General features: G+C 35.7%; 1 protein-coding gene across 2 annotated transcripts in view; it reads right to left on the reverse strand.

The window, feature by feature from the left end:
- Nucleotides 1–23,702, reverse strand: part of LOC150109025 (forkhead box protein K1-like) — a 176,252-nt gene that overhangs the window by 33,098 nt on the left and 119,452 nt on the right. For both annotated transcript variants that reach the window (XM_090411426.1, XM_090411434.1), the window contains 2 exons: nt 11,504–11,697; nt 5,816–6,027 (listed from right to left, as the gene is read on the reverse strand). In XM_090411426.1, coding sequence (XP_090267552.1) covers nt 5,816–6,027; nt 11,504–11,697 — 406 coding nt within the window. The remainder of the gene's footprint in view (nt 1–5,815; nt 6,028–11,503; nt 11,698–23,702) is intronic.

The raw sequence follows: 23,702 nt of genomic DNA on the forward strand, positions 1-23,702 counted from the left end.
TAAAAATTTTGAACTTTTATAAGTGGGACAACCTATACAGTCAGTAACTGATCTTAATGGAATGCCTGGTTTATGAACTTTTGGAAAACCATACAGTCTAGGTGGACGACCAAAGGAGGTTTTAAGTTTTTTCTTTTGATCTTCATCCCATATAGATATATTATCTATAAGAGAATTAAGTCTTAAATTGACTACCAGTAGGATACGATGTGAGAGGCCTGTAAGATGAATAGTCACGGAGCAATAGAGACATTTTTCTCTCATATTCTCTTCAGTCGTGAATAACTACAGCCTTCCCTTTGTCAGCGTTCGTAATAATTAAATTATCATTATTCTTCAGTGATTTTAATTCAGAGTAAGATAGATTAGGACGAGGAGGCTTGGCATTAAAAAGAATTTTTGCACATTCAAAATGCATCCTGTTAGCTGTTTTTCGGGATAAGGATCGAATACCTCTGTCTATGCTATGAAAAAAATCCATCATGGGTCTTATTCGGAGAAATGGTAAAATTATGTCCTTTTGATAAAACAATACATTCACTGGCTGTTAGTAGAGGGCCAGAAACATTGATAACAACACTATCTATCACAGACATTAGTAATGGATCTGGTGACCCTCCCTAGTTCCATTATAATGGATCTAGGAAGCCACCTTTATGTTTGGTTGATAAAATTATGTCCTTTTGATAAAACAATACATTCACAGGCTGTTAGTAGAGGGCCAGAAACATTGATAACAACACTATCTATCACAGACATTAGTAATGGATCTGGTGAGCCTCCCTAGTTCCATTATAATGGAACTAGGAAGCCACCTTTATGTTTGGTTGATGTAGAATCCTTGATATTCTATCTGTATATAAGGGAGAATCACTGTTCCTCTGAAGTCTTGTCCTTTGTGTTCATCAACAAAAATTATTCAATATCCTCAACAGTACAACTTAAAACAAGGGATTCTACATCAAGTACATTGTTATTCCTGTCTTTTAAATATTTCATTATGTATGTTACCTATTATAACCTATTTTTCGGTTTGCTCAAATGCTACAGAAGAATGGCAAGTCAGCTGCATTAAATTGCCTAAAGCACCTAATTAGGGTAGGTCATAACAGGTAACTTGACCTGTTATTACGGCCAGACCCATCTTGGATGAAAAATGGGTGGAGTTTATTTATGTATTTCTTCTGATCATGTGAAACACAAGAATTTTCACAAAACTAATAGAATTTATTCTATTCCATCTGTTTCTTTCAGGTAGAATAATACTGGCAAAAATATTTCTATGTCCTCATTCTATAGTGAGGACATAGAAATGCAACGATAAAAAACGTAAGTTAAATTATTACAATGAATCAAGTGTGGCTGACACTAGTTCTGATAGTAACATACAGTACCATTAAGTTTAGTTTTAAACCATCATGCATCAAAATAATGAAGACTATTTGTTCTTTGGATTCCTTTTATCTGAAAAAGAGCAGTCAAGTCTTATTTATGTGTTGATTATAGTGAGAAACTGGTAAACAAAGCTAAGGTGCCAAGTAAGTTGCAGAGACACTTTCACACAAAGCGCTCGCATTTATGTGGGAAATCAGCTGAATATTTTGAAAGGCTTATAGCTGATCAAACACTCCAGGCTAAAAAATTTGACCAAATCCATAACTATGTCATTGCTGAAATCATAACAAAAAGATGAAATCACAAGACCTTTTTGATGTTGTCAACAGTTATTTCACTTCTCATGATTTGTCATAGAAATCATTCATCAGCATTTGCATAGATGGTGCTCCCCCCCCCCATATCAGGAAGCCTGAGATGATTCATCACAATGGACAAACAAAGGAACTCTGGCATTGTTTTTACACACTGTTTCCTGCACAGAGAGGCCCTCATTTCAAAATCAGTAGTACCAGAACTCCAAAAAGTACTGAATAAGACGATCAAAAATGTTAAATACATCAATTTAACCATTAAAATCAAGACTATTTTTAGCATTGTGTTATGACACACACACACACACAACTACTGCACATGGAAGTGAGGTGGATATCTCAAGGGGAAGTGGTTTCAAGGTTCTGTGAACTGAGGGAATAGCTCGTTTTTTTTTTGTTTTTTTTTCACCTAAAGCCTGATGAGGAAATAAAAATCTATAATAGATCCAGGAATAAGCATCAGTCAACATACAACAGTAAACACAATGCTTTTTGCAGATGATCAAATAATCATACAAAAATCAGATCTTCAAAGATCCATTTATCATTTACAGCAACAACAAGTGACAAATTTCGTTAAAGAAAACTAGAACTATGGTATTCTAGGGTAAATATCCCATGCAATATTTAGAATGTGATATAACATTTGAACTTGATAACAATATAGATAATAAATTACGCCATTTCCAAGCAGTCTTTGATAACATAAAACAAAAGGAAAAACAAGTAAGAAAAGACGAGTAAAAATTTTAAACTCATGGCAATACCAACAATACTATATGGTTTGGAAAGTTGGATGCAGAGAAAATGGGATGAAAACACACAGCTGAAATGAAATTGCTTAGAGTAGTTAAAGGCTATACAAAAATAGGGAATATGAAGAGATCAAATAAGAAATGAATTCCAAATAAGTAATCTCATCCATCCCAATAAATGAAAAATGCAATTGAATGAACATCAAAAGAACTGGAAGGAACACATATAACAAATGGAATATGATCAACTAACAAAGAAATAATTAAATATAAACCTAACGTGAAAAGAGATACAGTTCCTTAGGAGAATAATGATAGTATACTCCATTGGATGCCAAAATAATCTTCCAGACCAGATCTTGAATAAAGATGGAGAAGCCTTCAAACATGTTCATGATTTGAATATCACAATATTCAAATTCTGCTTATGAAATTGACAACCGGTTTTTGGTAGTCCTTGTGATCAGTCAAATTCAACTCTACCATCACTGTTTATTGTTCTTTCAATCTAACAGTGTGTAATATTTCTATATATCTACAGCTATTTCACCACAATAATCTCATGATCAGTGAAGAATTTCAATAACAATTACATTTTCTTGAATTGTAAATTCGATTACTGTTCATTGTTTTACATGCATCAACAAAATTGTAAAAAAATTCTACTGTGTATGCAATAACACAAGAAATAAAAATTTGATCATACATCAATGTATATATACTAAACTGTAGCAGAGGAATGATCTAAACAAGACTAGCTATATGTAGAAAGTTTTTTTATCTTGGGTTTATTATACGTTAAAGATAACAAGAAATTATATACTTGTTTTTTTTAATTCCTTGAGAAAAGGATTAAAAACCAAATATATCATTTCTTGGTATCTTTAAAGACTGTTATATGTTAAGGCTACTTGCACTCTTAAGTGCTGTGCATGCACAGGTATTACTTTTGGAAAATCCCTCATATCTTCCTCCATAGCAAAATTGAAACATATTAAATTATCTAATACATTGTTCTCCAAGTGTGATACTGTTAAGCTGTGAATGAAATTGTTTTGTATATTTTTGGTTTTTTTTTTCATTCACATTTAACATAATATACCATATACCAAGCAAGACTTGTGTAAATATTATTTAATGTAAACAACTTATTTCATAATTTAATATTCATATAACTACCTTAATTTTGTCTAATATTTAATTATTTAATCAAAGATATATGTATTAATAATGAAAAGACTGCATTAAATATTATTAAGCTATTTTAATTATTATTATGTTAATATTATAAGAACTTGTATTTGATAATTTAACTGCGCATTATTTGAAATGTAAATATTCTCTATTTATTCCTGTTTGTAAAGTTTAACATTATGTAATAGCTCAATTTTATTATATTTTGTTTTGTTGTCATGTTGTTGTATGTAAGTGAGCGAGCACGTTTTGGAAACACCACGTGAGGTTTATTGAAAAGAGTTTTAGAAAGAAATCACGAGAAGAATTTAGGCGAGAAGAATGGATATAAAAAGGGAAGAACACTGAAATTATTTATTAGAGATTTATTAGAGAGAGATTGGCACTTAGGTTGGAATCGGAGCATTCGGGAATCACAGTGCGATAATAGCGAGTCGGCAAGTCACTCAAGCAGCTAAATAAAGTCTACTAGTCGAGAGGCGGTTAGCTAATAAGTTGTGGTATAACAATTATAGCTACGGAAAACAGCTGAGTGACTACTAAATAGACTAGCAATACTTGAGTTGAGGTTTAATTTCAGGGCCGACCTTTCAAGGACACATGGAAACTTGAAGAATAGCACGAAGTAACTAGAGAATAATTACAGGCAACAAAGTTGAGTTTAATGATAGCGGTGTTAAGAATTATGGTACCTAAAGGATTAAATTGATGTCAAAGGAGCAGGCAACTGTGCATACTAAACTTCAAGTTAAGGAATTATTGTGTGTTACCTTAGTACAAGAATTGTTAGTAGAACACTGAATTAGTTAAGTGATGTCAAATGTAGTGCAAGCAGTTTGATCTATGCAAGAACATTTGATTGTGTGTGTATTGTGAGCGTTAATTAATCCAGTTATTTCTAAGAAGATTTTTTTAAATGAGTGCCGTTAATTGATTAAAGTGTATACAGTTACAAAAAAGTGTTTGCACATAAGTATATGAAGAAGGAAAATTGTCGGTAAGAATATTCCAACCATTAATATTCCTATGCAGAGATATGAGTGTGTTTCTTCCTAGAATATCCCTATACTAACAGTAACTGTTGCGGAGGTTAGCTGAAGCGTAGATTTAAAAGTGTAAGCTTGCGAAAAAGTATTGCCACCAATAAATTGTATTTGAAACTAAAAAAAAAAAAACTATGAGATGTTAATGTGAATGATCACTAAGGAATTTTATGACATTAAGCTTTATTAAGTGTTAAGTGAGCTGTGTGAAGACTGTATTTCAGATAACTGACCAATGCTTGAGTTTGTATGACTGTATTATCAGAAGAGCTAAAGCGTTTGTAATATCTTAATTAATGATTTTGAACTTATGTGTATAATTTGTGATTCTAAATTAAATGTTTGTTTTTGTTAATCAAACGTTGTAATTTGCCTGAATCTCTTTTACTGCACCATTCATAAAATATTCGAATTAAGTAAATTAAGTAAGTTAAATATTCTTGGCCAGTATATATAATATTAACACCTAAAAGGAGAGATAGTTGTGAGTTGGTTTATCTTCAATTCTTGAACTAATTCAGATATAAAGTGGCACAGTCTTTAAATATAAATTTTCTTTATATTTGAATTAGAAATCAACTAGCAACCTTCTATTTTGTTTAAGAATAAACAAAATAGAAGATCCGACATATAGTAAATAATATGTTGGATCCAAGGTATAGATTAAGATGAAATAGGATCCAACAATACTGATATTCTATCTATGATTCCTTGTGCTACATGGAATCATGGATAGAATATCAGTATGCTACATGGCTTCTATAGCTCAGTCAGGCAATATAAACCTTCGGCCAGGCAAGATCTGGGTTCAAATCTCACCTATTGAAACAATGGATCACAGAGGAGTAGCAGGGTTTAGCTTCTAGAAACTGTTCATTCCATACAACAGGCAAAAAAATCCAGTTGGAGAACATACACAACTGACAAATGGCTATGCAGAGAGGATTAACTATACTCTCACAGCATTAAGACTGATACATTACATAATACTTATCCAGAACAAACCATTTAACTGAACATGGAAGACGAAGCAAAATTCCCAATATCTCATCTATATTTGCTATCTTTCTGAATCTCACTCTTTGTGATAAACAATATCAAAACAAAATCTTACCAGGTGATCCAGGTGCCGATTTGCTGGTTTTAATGTCATGGCTCATGGCCAAATAAGAAACAGGAGGAGCTAACATTTGTCCTAGGTGTGACACAGAAGAATCTGAAGCTGTTTCTGATATATTATCTGGAACAGGACTGGGTTCTCGAGATAAGGAATCAGGAGTCACTAATCCACTGAGACCGCTATGGCTAGGAGATGCAGGAGCTGACCTATTAAAAAATAAAATAAAATAGAAAACTGTAAATAACCAAAAGAACTTATCTATTTCTGTATTATATATTTTATAATCTCAGATAACCAGAAGTTTGACTCTACATAAAAATTCTGAACGCAAAATTTCTCAAAGTTAATCTCATCAGAAATGGCAAATTTATTTTTACAAGCATGTTGTTGTATGTTTTGTATCAATGAAGTCTTTAATAAAGAAAAGAAGGTTTTGTACTAAAGAAGCCCTCCCATGTTATTTTGGTCAATTAGAAAAATTGTACACTCCATTAATTTTGATGATAATATACATAAAAAAGGAAAGTATAACTCTAATTTGAAAAAAGAACACAAAATACCTTTGGTCTCTCTGGCTTAGTAATTTGCTTGCCCCTCACTTGTTTGGAAAAGAGATCAACATGTCCATTAGTAACTGAAGGACGTAATTGATCACCCCCCCCCCCCTCCAGGCATGAGTAAGTTATACCTGTCTTAGACAAAGGTGGCATTCTCCACAAAAACACACGCCTCCAGCAAATATGATTTTTGTTATTTAGCAATTTTCTCCTACAAAAAAACATACTGGTTCATGTAAACTTTCAATTTGGAGATATCGTGCACAAGTTTACAAGAATCTAAAAATTATGAGCATCCAAAATGAAATTTTCTAACAGCAGTTATAAAAACACAAAGCATCAACTGTATTCACAATGGAGAACCTACACAATAAGTAAAATATGTCAGCTTTTAAGTAATTTTTAGTGAAGATAGGTAATCAAATACAAAAATAGAATACTCTAGGGAACACCAGGCAAATAAATTTATATAGAATGAAAAAAAAAAAAATTAAATTAAATTAATTAATTAAATAAATTAAAAAAAACACTAAAACTAACAATATGCAAGTATTCAAATCAACTTAACTTATGGATCAAAGAGCTAGGGTCAGAAATAAAATAGCTGACCAACATAGATATGAGGGATTGAGAAAAATCAGGGAAATAAACAGATGACATCAATGGCACAATCATATTAGAAATGAAAGTATCAGGAAGGAAACTGATATTGTTGGAATTCAAGAAAATATTCAAGCCACTATAGTACCAATTTCAAGGTGGTATGGTCATTTAAACAGAATGGAAGATGAAAAGTCATGTTTGATGCATGGGAGAAAAAAGTCCAGAGGAAGACCAAGCTCTAGGTGGACTGATGTAGTAAGAAATGTCTTCATCATCATCATCATCATCATCATTTATTTATAATTTTACAATTATAAAGGAAAGAAGGAAAACCTTCTCTGTCATATGCTAATTGACGGATCTCTGATGCAGAGAGTTGGGGGAAACAGGGAGAATATTGCTCATGTATTTCCAATATGGAGTTCGGGGTCTGCCTCTTTTTCTTTTTCCATCTGTAGAGGCGTAGGAGACCAGAGCATCAAAGGGTACAAAGGGTGGATGTGTAAGTTGGTGGCCGAGCCATTTTATTTGGGTTCTTTGAACAGTGAGGACTAGAGGATCTTGCTGAGTTTCATCTAATACAGTAAAGTTGGGAATGTGGTCTTCCCAGAGTAATCCAGGATATTTCTTAGACAAGTAGTTCCAAAGCTATTTATAATATTGGTCCCTGCTTTTGTTGAGATGTTCCAGGTCTGGGAGCCGTACAGAAAGATAGACTGGCTGGTGCACTTGTAAAGATGAATCTTTGTCTCCTTTGAGATGAGGCTTGACTTCCATACTTTATTAAGACTTCTGGGGAACTGCAGTGCTTTCTGTTTTCTTGTTTTAATGTCTATTAAGGAATCTGAGATATGTGTGATCCAAGGTATACAAAGTCCTCTACTTCTTCAAGGTGATCATTTTGATTTATATAGATGTGCCCATCTATCTGATGTTTTAATATCTTTGTTTTCTGAGTTTATTTTTAGTCCAAATATTTCTGCAGTTCTCCTAAGGCTGTTGAAGTGGTTTTGGGCATCTGTAATGGTGGAGTCAATGAGGACTATATCATCATGCTTTTCCAATTGTTTCCACAAGATACTTATTAAGTCCCATGCTCTTGTAACTTATCCCACTTTGTTCAAATAGATCATTCAACTGAGCGGCGAATCATCAATGCTATATTCAACTGACCAAACATCATAATTCCAGATTAGCTCACCAAGTTGATAAAGATACATGAACCTCAGAGACAATAGCAAATTGCTTCATCAAAGCATTTGTAAATATGAATGTTTGCTCTAAAGTCTTACTATACCATCCAAATCTTAATCACAATGATGAACTTTTCTATTTCCAATTCATAAAATAATTCCCTACCATCAAATTCCTAAGAGTGTTATAGTTGAACTTAGTACACATATTTATAAAGATAACCATTTTGATAATAAGTTATAACCAGTAGGATTTGAATTTTCCAATGTTTCCCTCATTATCACTGATGATGTTTTGTGATATTCAAAATATTTGTTAATTAGTTTTAGTTAATTAAGTATTTTGCCTTTTCGCTGTCGTCTCATGTTCATTCTTCAATTATGGAAAATCCTCACAAGTTCCTTTACATTATACACCCCTGTCCAAAAAGAAACTTAACTTTTCTAAAATAGAAGAAACTAGTGGCACCACCTGTTGTATCTTTTTGTTGTCAAAAGCGGCAACCTTCATTAGTATTGTGTCAATTGTTTATGACATTTGTTTCATTAGAAGCCGAGTTATAGTGCCAAAAGTGACAGTGTGTGTGGACAAACGGTCAGAAAATGAGTTTCAAACAGAGAGCTGCGATTGACTTTTGTGTTAAACTTGGTAAAAAGTTTTACCAAAACACATCAAATGCTTCAAAAAGCATACGGTGATGAATGATTATCCCGTACTCGAGTTTAAAAGTGGTTTAAGCGATTTCAAAGTGGTCGTGAGACACTTGAGGACGACGAAAAGCTGGGCCGTCCAAAAACTGGACCGAGCGAAGTTAACATCCAAAAAGTACACGATTTCATCGAAGAAAACCCGAAATCGTTCTTCATGAGATTGATTGAAGATAAATTGGGGATTCCAAAATCAACTGTGCACAACATTTTGACAGAGAGTTTGGACCTTCTTCGTAAACTGAATTCGCGATTAGTTCCCCCACAAGTTGACCGATGACCAAAAAATGTATTGAATTGAACACTGTAAGGACCTCATTAAAACCGCTCATAAGGACTCAAACTTCCTTGAAATGATCGTTACTGGTGACGAAACGTGGTGTTTTGAGTATGAGCCCAAAACAAAGTGCCAGAGTGTTGAGTTGTTGAGTGGAGACCACCAGAAGAGGGGCATTCGAAAAAAAAGTCGCTTGGAGAAGTCCAAAGTAAAGATAATGCTGATTTGTTTCTACAATTCCAAAGATATTATCCACAAAGAATTTGTTCCGTCTGGCCAAATGGTCAATGGCGAGTTTTATCTTGAAGTTTTGAAGCGATTGATTAGTGAGAATTCGTCACGTACAGCATGAATATCGTGATGCAGGCAGCTGGTCACTTTTGCATGATAATGCACCATTTCATCGTTCAAACATCATGAGACAATTTTTGAGCAAAAACCAAGTTTGTGTGTTGGATCACTCGCCATATTCACCTGATTTAGCACCCTGTGACTTCTTTCTTTTCCCCCAACTTCATTTGCTGATGAAAGGAAAGTGATACTACACCATTGAAAATGTTCAAGTGGCAGTAACCACAACCCTCAACAATATCGCAAAAACCGATATAAAAAACTCATTTAACGAATTAATTGACCATGCCAAATGCTGTATTGAAGCTGAGGGAGAGTATATTGATTGAAATAAATTATTTGAATAATTATAATTGGCACGTGTTTTATTTTCTATCAAAAGTCGGTTTCTTTTTGGGCAGAGGGTATAGTAATCTTTTATTCTTCTTAAATGATTATATCATTTGACAATGATTAAACTTGTGTTTCAAATATTAGTAAAAAGAAAACTTGTTTTCTAAACAAAGACAATGTATTCACCTACCCTGGTTTCTACCATCTTAGCATCATCATAATCAAATTCCTGATATGTACACTCAAAGGTATTCAGACTACTATGACAGCTACATGAGTAAGTTTACATTATTAATCTCCTATCAACAGGCTTCCTCCAAATTAGTCTATTGCTTGTCAGCACTCCAATATTGTTGTATCTAACATTTCATTCTTCTAAGCTTCCAATAGCAAGTTCTTCTAAGGGATTCCTAACCAAATCAATCCAACTAGACTTTGGTCTTCCTCTGGGTCTTTTTTCCTGCCATCTCGGCATCACACGCCTCTTTTGCTAACCTTTCCTCACCATAGCGACAAGCACCTTAGATTAACTTTGATCCTTGAATGCAATGTCAATTGAATTAGAAAGGACTTAACAAGATCAAGTCCTTTCTAATATCTTGATTTTTAATATGATTCTGCCTTCACTGTCATCTGTTCGGCCCCGAATTTTTCTCAGAACGCTCATATCTGTGGTCTCTAATCTTTGATCAAGTGCTTTATTTCTAATCCAACTCTCAGATCCATAACTTAAAACTGGTTTGAAAGCTGTCTTGTCTACTGCTAGTTTAGTGTTTGGCTAATTTCTCTCTTATTCCATATAAATTTATTCAGCTGACTACCCACTATACCAGCTTTACTTATTCTGTTGTCTATTTCCAGGTTAACTTACCATCTTCACTAAAAACTGTGTCTAAATAGCTGAAATATTTACCTGTTCTATAGACTCTTCATTTCCTGCCCTAGCCCTCACCCAGTGACCATCTTAACATGTTTTATAATTGTTCACTGACAATCTAACTAGATGTAGAAAAGAAAACCCAAGTTAATATCCTAAATGAATGTAGATGCTAACATGTTTTACATCTTGTATCCAATCAATTTGTTAAGTAAAAAATTAGATTCCAAATTCTAAGCAATAAATAATAAAGGTATATGGAGTATAACAAATATACTAAATTTGGTATACTAAATATAGTATACCAAACAATGAAGAGAGTATTTGCAGGCTGAACAATATACTTCAGAGGTGCATCCAGCACTTGAGAAGTGTAGTTGGAGATCCCTGAACTAAAAAAAAAATAAAATAAATGGCAAAAAGGAGTGTCTTTTTACCATTTATTTTATTTTTTTCAGTTCACGCAATTCTAGAATAGCATCATGAATCATCCCAACCAACCAATCTCTTAAAATAATTTAGAGCCACAAAAAGCAGAGGGAAGTTCCAAACAGAAAAAAAATAAGGGGGGAGGCTTATTATAAGATCCACTTTTAACAAAAATCACTTATTAAACCTACATAGAGATTACAATATATATCAATCCAGAAAGTTACTGTGCAGAAGCAAGAGGAAAATTTTCATAACAATATCATCATTTCTGAGCAGGGCTGATATAAGAAAATAATACATGATTATCCACTAATCTCTTGAATTAATATACTCCATCCAAAATACACATACCTCGATGACAGACCTCCATATGGAGCTCTGAAACAGGGTACTCCCCGTTGCCGCCTTTTTCTGAATGCTTGTTCTATTAGTTTAGTTTCTGACAGCGGATCAATCCTCCAGAATGAACCCTTTCCTGGTTCCTCTTGTGGTCGTGGTACTTTCACAAAATGTCTATTGAGGGACAAATTATGACGAATGGAATTCTAGAAAAAAGAACCAATAGAAATTTTCCAGTAAATATATAGATATTAAGTGTTAATTAATAAAAATATGAATATTAATCTACTTTAAAATACTACCTGGAACTATTTACACAATAGCCAATTATGTGCATTAATTTATTCTTTAATTCATTCTGTATCACGCAGATAACAGTCACTTTAATATTTTCAACAGTTACTTGAAACAGTATACTCTAAAAGTAAAAATTACGCAAAACTGTGAAAACATTAAATATTAATATCATACACAAGAACATGACTTCTTTTATATTTATAACATGGATATTGAAGCTTTTCTTAAATCCATGTATCACTGGTGTGTGTGTGTGTGTGTGTGTGTGTGTGTGTGTGTGTGTGTGTGTGTGTGTGTGTGTGTGTGTGTGTGTGTGTGTGTGTGTGTGTGTGTGTGTTATCTAAGAATTAGATAATACAGGAACCTTGTTGCCTGGAACCAATCAGGAGGGTAGTGGCCTCAGAGTGAACTAAAAAAATTGTTTAACAGCTAAAGACCTTCACAAATATCTATGCTACAACAAGATTCAAACCCAGAACTTATTCATTAGAGCAGCGTTTCCCAAACTTTTCCTATGACGGAACACTTCACAAATCCTGAAATTTAACGGAACATACTGTTAGAGTCGAGTATCATCAGTCTCATATTCAGTGTAAAACTACATGCACACTATCGCCGAAGCAGGCTGTATTGCATCGCAAAAATGCGACAGTGCACACTACAGGGGTGCTGGGCCGCACCGCATCGCATCGACCTTACTTGTGACCGCACGTTTCCTAGAATAGATACCTCCATACTTCGCTCGCATACAGAGGTCGACAACTGCGTGTGGCTGAGTCAAGGCCAGTGCGCATTGGCCTTAATAGCACAATCCACACGTAAAGTGAAGAGCTCCTGATTTTCAAACATGTTTGAACTTGTTGCAGCATTTAAAACCATTCCAGGCTCATGTTAATTTTGATAATTTTTCACGGAACACTTATTCACACCAGGGTTCTACAGAACACAGTTTGGGAAACCCTGCATTAGAGCATGGAGGCACTATTTTATTCAGCCAAATAAGCAAGTAAACCAAATATTAATTACTAAAAGAAAAGACAAGAATCCTGTGGCTGAAGTCAAAAACTCCACTTCAGTCTACACTGAAGTCAGTATCATTGATATATCCAAATTCTGACTATGAATAAGCCAAATGCAGAAAACTGCCACCTGTTCAAAGGCAGCTGAGTTTCAATTGAAACTCAATTGCAACTTTTCAGTTGCAACTTTTCCCTGTGATACTTTCAACCTCTTTCTCACATCAAGATAGTATCACTTGTCACCCTAAGGTAAGGTTGATCTCCTGGCATAGTCTTCTCTGCCAACTCTACTATGAGAAAATCCTGCTATATCAAGAACAGTTCCCCACATGCCTCCCTCTGGTCTTTCACCTGAGCAACAACAGAAAAATCATTAATAGCTTAGATACCAACAAGTCTTCTGGTCCTGATGGTATTCCTCACTTACCCCAAATTTTGGACAAGAAATAACACTTATCCTATATCATCTTCATAAACAATCTTTCGTACTCATCTGGCATCTGCCTTATAATATGGAAACAACTGTACATCCAGTTCATTTAAAAAAAAAAAGAAAGAAAAGAAAGAAAGGGGGAATTGGGCATCTAGTGTTTGCCCTCACCACAGTACTGGAAGTTTAGAAATTAATTAGTGATCACCAATATGAATTTTGCTACCTTCACTAAACAAGAGATCTCTTAGTCGACCTTTGGACACAAGTTAAGGAAAGGTCTAGAGAAACTTGTGTGGTTGTTTTTGAACAATTCTATAGCATATAATTGGATCTGATGTAGCAGCCTTTAAAACCATGCCAGGCTCATATTAATTTTGATAATGTTTCAACTTATCAAAATTAATTTAAAACTAATTACTTTAAAACTAATCAAACTACCATTTTATGGTCTGCCTTCAACTCTTTACAAATGGACTGCCTATTATATCCTCTCCAGGTATCATTGTAGAAACCACAGGATAACCTAGTAGATGGCTTCAATACTCCCAAACCAAAATACTGCATTATTCCTTAAGCAAGATTAGATTTTCCTTCCTGAAGATCTTAAACCACAGGTCTTTCCTAAAAAGGGCAGATTACATCCACAGGCTCCTCAGCCTCTAAAATACCTGGTGCTCTTTTCTGTTCATGACACTACTTCTAAACCAAACTACCTCTAACATTATGGAAATTTTCAATCAACCTTAGAACACTGTTCTCACATTTGAAACGTGCATCAAAATTCTCCTTAAAAATGCTGATTGTATTACAAGTGAGCAAAGTCTGCATAATCAATGACACTCTTCTCATATATTCACTCAACTTTTTCAGATCTGTTCTCTTTGCCTTATACTTTTTATATAGATCACTGCTTTCACAGAAGTTGCTCTGTTGAAATGGCCATTATCTTTCCTCCTCTTTTCTCTATGCATGTACAAATAACAGTGACTGCTAGTCAATATTTATAGACAGTTCAGCTTCAAAGTTATGAAACCAACTTCTCATCATTCTCTTTCATTCTATCTATCTCTGTTCTCTGGAACATCCATAGAATGAAATGGAGTGAACAGAGGCGGGTAGGTGAAATGTCCCGAAAATAGCCTGGTGTCCTTTCTTATGAAATATGAGAATTACTTTAAAATTCAGGCAGATAGGCATCTGGACCACAACACGACAGACATTACTGTAGTGAAACAACATGTATAGCTTACCATTCCAGCAATACCAGAAGATAGTATAGTAGAAGAAAAAGTACCTGAAAAAATTAACCAAGCACAGGGATCTGGAAATTGAAAGTCAACAAATTTTGAACAAAACAAAGCAACAAACAACAGCTATTAACTATCCTAGAAATACCAAGAGCAATACCAAGGAAATATATGAAACACCTGAATCTCCCATATATAACATTCTCAACTCCAGAAAATGACACTTTCAGGGACACATTCTTATAACAATATCTCACAATTCCTAGGCCTTTAGATAAGACCTGAGTTGGATACATATGCCAGTCAAAGATGTGATGATTTTGTTACATTGTAACAAAATTTCTTGTATTCTTTGACGTTTTGCTATATTCCTGATATTTACCTTCTCAATTACCAAAGCCTTTCTATGACTTTTGTTTAGCTACTTTCACAAACTACATTGCTTTCTTACATTTTTTTCTGTATTCTCTAAGAGCACATACTGACTTACTTGCTAGGAATTTTCAATATGCTTTCTTAAATTCAGCTTCAAAGTTATGAAACCAACTTCTCATCATTCTCTTTCTTCTGGAACATACATAGAATGAAATCGAGTGAACAGAGGCAAATGGGTGAAATGTCCCGAAAATAGCCTGGTGTCAGGCTATTTTCACAGACAATTGTGATTGTCTGTGAAAATACTAGTGATGGTGGGCTGCGGTAAATGGCATTGGTGTAGTTGGGGGTTCATTGTAGTTGGTGGATTGTGAGTGGTGGAGATAGAGAGTTGTAGAGTTGGTGCCCTCCCTTGATGAGTTTTTGGACTCCTTGGAGGTGTCACGTAATAATGAAATAAAAATAAAATAAAAATAAAATTAAAGAGACCAAGAAATTATATTCTTGGTTTAGTCTTTATCCAAGTGTAAGCAAACAAAGTTTGCGTATGAAGTCTTTACAAGACCAAGCTACTTAGCATCCCATAATGCAAAGCATACATCCTGATGAGTGGGTATAATGATAAGAATTATGGAAAGGGCCACTACCCAGACCAGTTTCAACTTTTATTGAGGTCTCATCAGTGGGAGCCAGAAGTGATACCAAGGTTGAAGTAATACAGAACTCATATATTTCATCAATATATTATATATATAAATATATAATATATTCATATATTACAAGTAGCGAAACGGTGTCACACCTTATTATTAAAATACTCTGGATCAGGGCTAGTTGAATGTTTTTTCACTCGGTTATAAATTAAATTAAAGATGCCATGAAATTATATTCTTGGTTTATCCATTATTCAAGTGTAATGGATAAACCACAGATTACTTCACATGAATGTGAAGTCATACCCTCTATATACACGTAGACTGGTTGTGAACAAACTTTGTTTGCTTACACTTGAATAAAGGATTAAACCAAGAATATAATTTCTTGGCATCTTTAATTTAATTTATAACCAAGTGAAAAAACTTTCAACAATATGCTTTCTTGTTTTCCATGACCATCTCTTTAATTTCCCAAGTCTAACATGGAGTTCAGATTTTTCTATCCTTGTAGTCAACTTCACCGTTAAAGCTGAATCAAATCAACCAATGTTTTTTTCAGGTTCTACTAATGATCCATATTTTGGTTTTTGTTTTAAACTTATTGTTTCATGAATATTTCCATATTTGAGTCCCCAGTTCACCCATGAAAGAAGCTATATTGATTCTTTTAAAAACTTTCTTATACACTTTTTGTTCAATATGATATTCAATGTCATCCTGTTGAATCAAATGGCGATTACTTCCTATTTCAAATTGCCTGTATACTCTTGCGTCCTGAAACAACATTAAGATATTGCTGTTAACAATAACATGATCAATGACACTTTTCTTATTTCACATCTTCTCTCCACATGAACTTGTGCACATCTATATGTTGAAACAAGGTGTTACTTCTGTTCAGGACAAGGGCTAGTCCTGACCAGAAATCCAACAGGTGCTTACCATTATTGATAGTTACTCTTGCCTCCAAATTTTCCCAAAACATTTCTGTATGTCTGGTATTCATTATCTATTCTACTGTTTAGATCGCTACTGAGAACAAACTTTTCCTTTATGACAGCGGCCTTCTCATGACTCAAAAAATTCCTCTACTTCTTCCTTTATAGAACCTTCTGTGGGACCATAGGCACAATTAAGTTTCATTGTCCAAATCCTGATTCTAATGTTGTCTTCTGCTTCATTCTATTTGTTATTGCCTAACATTTAAGTCTATCCTCATGTTTAGTGTTGTATATTATTACAGCTATTGTTTATTAAATTACTTAAGGAATTTACAACGTACAAATGATATAAATTAAAATTAAACTTTAATCTATATTCCAGGGGTGCTTAAGGGTCAAAGCTGTATAACTGAGAGGAGACCTCCACATAGCCTTTAAAGGAATGCGGAGAACCGACCAGGGCTTCTGACCTAATGTCCAATCCTCACCTTCTCGTGGTGCACCCTGTTGGGTATCTACTTTGATACTGAACGAACGAGGATGGGCTGGCAATTTGGGATTTAGCCGACCAAATTGTATTCTTATTGGTTAAACCAAAATAAAAAATGATGGTACAACATGACAAAATTTCATGCCGGCTGGGGCGTCGCCCGGTTAAACAAGGCCCCCGTTGTTTTCGCCAGGGAACCAGGGCGAACAGCGAAAAGTCAGCTACTGGAACAAATCTGAAAACAAACCCCAACTCAACATCACCAGAGTTAAAGATCGGTACTATCAACGTAAGAAGCCTGAATGGCAAAGAAATGGAGCTAGCTGAGGAATTAGATAAGTACCAGATCGACATAATAGGGGTGACTGAAACAAAAAAGACCAAAACTGGTGAGATCTTTCTGAGCAATAAATACAAAATGTTATATTCAGGCAATAACAATCAAGGAAAAGAAGGAGTAGCCATAGTATTCAACACAAAATACGAGGCTAATCTTCTTGAATGGCAGTCAGTCTCAAGTAGAGTAATGTGGGCAAATATGAGAATGGGGAACTGGACAATGAGACTTATTTGTGCCTATGGTCCCACAGAAGGTTCTACTAAGGTAGAAGTGGAGGAATTTTTTGAGGCTTTAGAAAAAGCAACTGACACAATGAAAAAGGAAAAGTTGGTCCTTGTTGGGGATCTAAATAGTAGAGTAGGAAATGATTGTGAGACATACAAAAATATTTTGGGAAAATTTGGAGAAAAGAGCAAAGCTAATAATAATGGTAAATATCTGTTGGATTTCTGCTCAGGACATGGACTGGTTATTACTAACACCATGTTCCAACATAAAAATGTGCACAAATTCACATGGAGAGAAGAGGCTAGGAATAAGAACTTAAGTCTCATTGACTATGTTATTGTTGATAGTGATGTTTTCTCCCTGGTGCAGGACACCAGAGTGTACAGAGGATTTGAAATTGGAAGTGATCACTATTTAGTCTTGAGCAGGATAAAATTGAATTTCATATTGAAAAGAATAACATGTAAGAAAGTTTTAAAGCAAATAAAAGTTGAGCAGCTCTCAGATGTGAACTGTAGACTAAAATACAGAAATATTATTGAAAAGAAAATGAAAGAGTTTGAGAACAGGAATCAAACCTTGGAGATTCAGTGGCAAACTCTGAAGGAAACATTGATTGATTCTGCCAGAGAGGCATGTGGTGAGGTTGTGTGCAAAGATAAAAAAATCAGAACTCCCTGGTGGACACAGGAAGTTAAAGAGGCAGTGAAGGAAAAGAAGAAAGCATATCAAAAGTTCCTGGCAAATAAGTCAGCTTTTACTCTTACAGAATACAGAGACAAATGTAAGAAAGCTAAACAGTGTGTAAAACTAGCTAAACAAAAGTCATGGGAGGACTTTGGCAAGAATATAGAAAATAAATATCAAGAAGGTGGCAAAATATTCTGGAGGTTGTTGAAGAAGCTTAGGAATGGAGGAAAGAGTGCTGTAAAAGGAATTAGAGATGATAAAGGTGAAATGAAAACAGGAGAAAAAGATATCCTTGAAGTATGGAGTAATTACTTTGAAAAACTGCTAAATGAAACAAGCAGTGATGACAGCACAGTGATAAAAAACACTGACCAGGCATGCAGTCAGGAATACATATCCATACTTGAAGTAGAAAAAGCCATCAAAGGCTTGAAATGTGGAAAGGCAGCAAAAGTAGATGATATTCGACCAGAAATGCTGAAGTATGGTGGTATAAGAGTCTTACAGTGGCTGCACTACATAGTTCAGAAAGCCTGGACAGAGGGACGAATTCCTGATGATTGGAGTAGAGCTCTCATAGTACCCATATATAAAAAGGGAAATAAAACTGAATGTGAGAATTACAGAGGTATTTCCCTACTGAGTGTTCCTGGCAAGATCTATGCAAGTATACTTGAGAAACGGTTGAGAAGAATTGTGGAAGAAAAGCTTGGTGAAGAACAAGCTGGATTCAGGCCAAATAGAGGCTGTCAGGATCAGATCTTCACTTTACGACAAATAGTCGAGAAAGCATGGGAATATAACAAAGATCTGTATTTAAGTTTTGTCGATTTGGAAAAGGCATATGACAAGGTGCCAAGAGAGAAGCTATTCAATACGCTGCAGTTATATGGTGTCAATGGGGCATTATATCAAGCAATACTTAGTCTTTATTTGAGTTGTGAGTCAGCAGTTAGAATTGAAGGAAGTACAGGAAGATGGTTTAATGTTAAATCTGGTGTGAGACAAGGATGTACATTATCCCCTCTGTTATTCATTATCTATATGGATCACATTATGAAGGAATGTGGTATTAAACCTGATATCAAAATTGGAGATGTTAATGTCAGCTCTTTGCTTTATGCGGATGATGTTATACTTCTAAATAAATCCGCTACAAGTCTGCAAGATTCTCTGACTAAATTGAATAGCTGTTGTAATAGATATGGTATGAAGGTCAGCAATAAAAAGACAAAGACAATGAAAATAGGCAGAATCATTGAAAATGTCAACTGTGTTGTGAATGGAGAACCTGTGGAACAAGTAAAACATTTCAGCTACTTAGGCACAATTTTTACTGAAGATGGTAAACTAAATATAGAAATAGACAACAGAATCAGCAAAGCTGGTATGGTGGGAAGTCAATTGAATAAATTCATATGGAATAAGAAAGAAATTAGTCGGAACACTAAATTAGCTGTATACAAGACTGTGTTCAAACCAATTTTAACTTATGGATCTGAGAGCTGGGTCAGAAGTAAAACACTTGACCAAAGACTAGAGACCGCAGATATGAGAGTCCTGAGAAAGATTAGAGGCGTGAACAGATGGCATCAATGGCAATATCATATTAAAAATGAGGATATTAGGAAAGAACTTGACATTGTCAGCATCCAGGAATGCGTTAGCAGAGCTAATCTCAGATGGTATGGTCACTTAAATAGAATGGGAGAGGAAAGATTAGCAAAACAAGTGTTCTCTGCCAGGAAAACGACCCAGAGGAAGACCAAGATATAGGTGGATTGATACGGTACAAAGTGCCTTAGACGATAGAAATATAAGATCTGATAATGTTGGAGTCTTGACAAGTAACAGACTGATTTGGAGGAAAATTGTAGATAGGAAGTTAGTAATGATGTAATTTTTTCGTGTAGTACTGTCATATCCTGTACACCCCTTGAGGGTACATGGCAGGAATTTGATGATGATGATGATGATCTATATTCCAATATTTCGACAACGTCAAGTTGCCATTTTCACAGGAACTTAAAATAAAGACATGTGCAAGCAGGTACTACACATAACTGAGGACGAAGCTGGAAGCAGTTGGTCCTCCTAAAAGTCCTAATGGTGCCCCCTAGCAAGCTATGTAAGTATTCTCAGCTGTTGGGCTGAAGGTCTTCTGATGTAAGTCTCCCAAATTTGGGGCAGTCTCATGCAACCAAATTTGTTGAGGTTAGGCATGTTTCTTAGGGCTGAGGCTGATTTCATGAATAGCCTTTAAAATTGATTTTACTAGGGTGTATAACCATGGCTTTCTTCCACCGTATTCTGTGGCAAGTATCCAGAGCATGGTCTGCAAGACCAGAGTGGCTATACTGGTGAAGTAATTTAATTATTATTATTATTATTATTATTACAGGCAACTCCAAGGAGTCGACAAACTCATCGAGGGAGGCCCTAATATCATCTCAAGAACAACTATTCGACATTCACACAGTATCTTTCATACCTTGCCTTGAACTCATTCATGGTCATAGCATCCACAACAGACTCTGGCAGCTTATTCCACTCATTCACCACTCTCCAAGTAAAAAAACCTAGCTCTAACACCCCTGCTAACCACATTCTTGCCCAGCATCCATGTGTGGCCCCTAGTCCTCCCACCACCAGTTCTATTCTCAAAAATATCTTCTGGATTAATCTTATAGAAACCCTTCAGTAATTTGAATGTCTCAATCATATCACCCCTTTTCCGCCTATCAACCAATTTTTGCAACCCACAAATCTTCAACCTGTTCTCATAAGGATCATTCCACAGACCTGCTATCATCTTGGTCACTCGTCTCTGGATCCTCTCCACCTCCTCCCCATCAAGAAGAAACCCTAGCACCCATATCTGGGCACAGTAGTCTAGATGGGGTCTTATCAAGGCTCAATATAGAGGAACAATAACTTGTTTGTCTCTGCTTTTTAAAGTATTTTTCAGCAACCAAGTGATTTGATGAGCTGATTTAGCCACTTTTGCAATGTGCCCCCTAAACTTCAACTCCCTATCCACCAACACTTCCAAATCCCTGGCCTCATCCATCTCCTGGAGTATGGTTCCACCAATGCGATATACCGCTGCTAATCTTTTCAACCCAAAATGCATAACCTTACACTTTGCCACATTAAATCGATATCCATTTTCCTTAGCCCAGTCCTCCAAACTATCCAAATCATCCTGCAAAATTTTGACATCCTGTGCACTCACAATTGCTCTACCTAACTTTGCATCATCAGCAAAGAAGTGAACACTTCCTCTCAGATCCTTTCCTATATCGTTAATGAACAAATTAAAAAGTAGTGGTCCAAGAACACAACCCTGTGGCACACCACTAGTCACAAGCCATCTTTCCGACTCCACTCCTGAATAAACCACTCTCTGGTATCTCTCCATCAACCACCCTCCTATCCATCTCACCAACCCTATATCCATCCCCATCTGCTCCAGTTTACTGATTAGAGTCAATGTGGTATCCTGTCAAAGGCCTTGGCAAGGTCCAGTAGAATCATTGTAAACCCATTACCCTTATCCAGTTCAGCCGTCACTGTGTTATAAAATGTGAGCAAGTTACTGAGGCATGATCTACCCTTCACAAAACCACGTTGTCCCCCATACAGTATCCAATTTTCATCTATCCAATCCTGTATTCTTCTCTTGACTAATTTCTCCAAGACCTTGACAACGATTCCCGATATGCTAATCGGTCGGTAACTTACAACAGCAGTCTTGGAACCTCCTTTATGCAGTGGAACTATTTTCCCCTCTTTCCACCCCCTCGAGACTAACCCAGACCCGAGACTCAAATTAAACAAAATGATCAAGGGTACTGACAATTCTTTAGCCGCTGCACATACAACACGAGCTGGTATACCATCCAATCCCACAGATGTATTGACATTGAGGTTTTGCAATAGACTACTCACCTCCACTTCATTCACCACAATTCACATATAATCTATTGGTTCATTCATTTCTGCAATGTCACCACCTGGAAGATATATTCTTGCAAAGTGCTCGCTCAGTAATTCAACTATATCAACTGATTCAGTTACCTCCCTACCATCGGCATTCTTTAAAATCATTCTGACATATATATTTTTTCTTTTACTTGCAACATATCGAAAAAACTGTTTAGGATTCTCTTTAGCCTGCATGGTCGATGTTCTTTCGTATTCCTTTTTTGTTTTTTTTACCACACTCGTTACCCTTCTGGCCTGCACTTTATAACGTTCATGTGCCTGCCAGTCACCTTTCTCCTTAAATTCCCTCCATAGTTGTTTCTTTTTTTGCAACTCAAGCTTAATGGTGTTATTCATCCATTTAACCTCTACTTGATTTATTATTCGGACTCTAGGTATACAGTCAGCCATTGCTTCATGCAAACACTTCTTAACTGCCTCCCATGCACTATCAACTTCTAGCCCTTGTAGTTGTACATGCCATGGCACTGAACCAATCCATCTCCTAAGTTTGTCATACTTACCAGCCCGATAATTCCACATGTACCCTGTCTTAGTTGTAAATTCCACACCTTTAGCCTCCCAAGTCAAGACCCTATGATCACTCTCACCAATTGGTGGCAACGTGGTTACAGCCAAATTCTCAGATGCAATTACCAGGTCAAGCACTCTCTGACCCCTAGTATTTTCCATTACATGCTGTCGCAGATAGTTATCCCTTAATAACCGCATAAAATCCAATTCCTTCCTCCCATGTGTCCTCTCCTCCTTCCAATTAATGTTACCATAGTTGAAATCTCCCATAATAATTACCCTCCTTCCACTCATTTCTTCTATTTGCTTATGCATACTATCTCCACCATCTATTCCATCACCTGGTCTATAGCAGCACCCAACTGTATATTTTGTTCCTGCTAGTTTCAATCTCACACCAAATAGCCTCAAATGTGCTCTTTTCTCTATCCTGCAGTTCCACTTCTATTCTTCTTGGCTGTAACTCATCAGCTATCATCAATAACACTCCTCCCCCATTTTATTCTCCCTATCACTCCTGAACACACCATACCGCCTCACATTCAATCCCACTAGCTGTGTCATCTTCTATCAGCCATGTTTCACTAATGCCAATAACCTGTGGTCTGGAAGTGCCAACCAAGGCCAAAAATTCTTCCTTCTTGTTCCTAATACTTCTGGTATTTGTATACATGAATTGCAGAAGCCGATTTGTCCCATCCCTTTTTTGATGCCTTATACTAACTATCCCATTCTGATTCATGGTCTTTTTACCTTTTTACTCTTTATACCATTCATGTGCCTGCCAGTCACCTTTCTCCTTAACACGTTCATTGCCAATCACGCGATATCACGCGATGCGAGCTCTCACCAAACGGCCGATCACGCGTTATCGCGTGGACATCACTAACTAAATGAAAATAAAATAAAATAAAAAAAAATTGGCCACCACTTAGAAAATTCCAATTTTCAGCTTGGCAATGAACGATATCGCG

The sequence above is a fragment of the Typopeltis vanoorti genome, chromosome 2, assembly GCF_054136105.1.
Source record: "Typopeltis vanoorti isolate ZY-2024b chromosome 2, IOZ_Tvanoo_1.0, whole genome shotgun sequence".
NCBI lineage: Eukaryota > Metazoa > Arthropoda > Arachnida > Uropygi > Thelyphonidae > Typopeltis > Typopeltis vanoorti.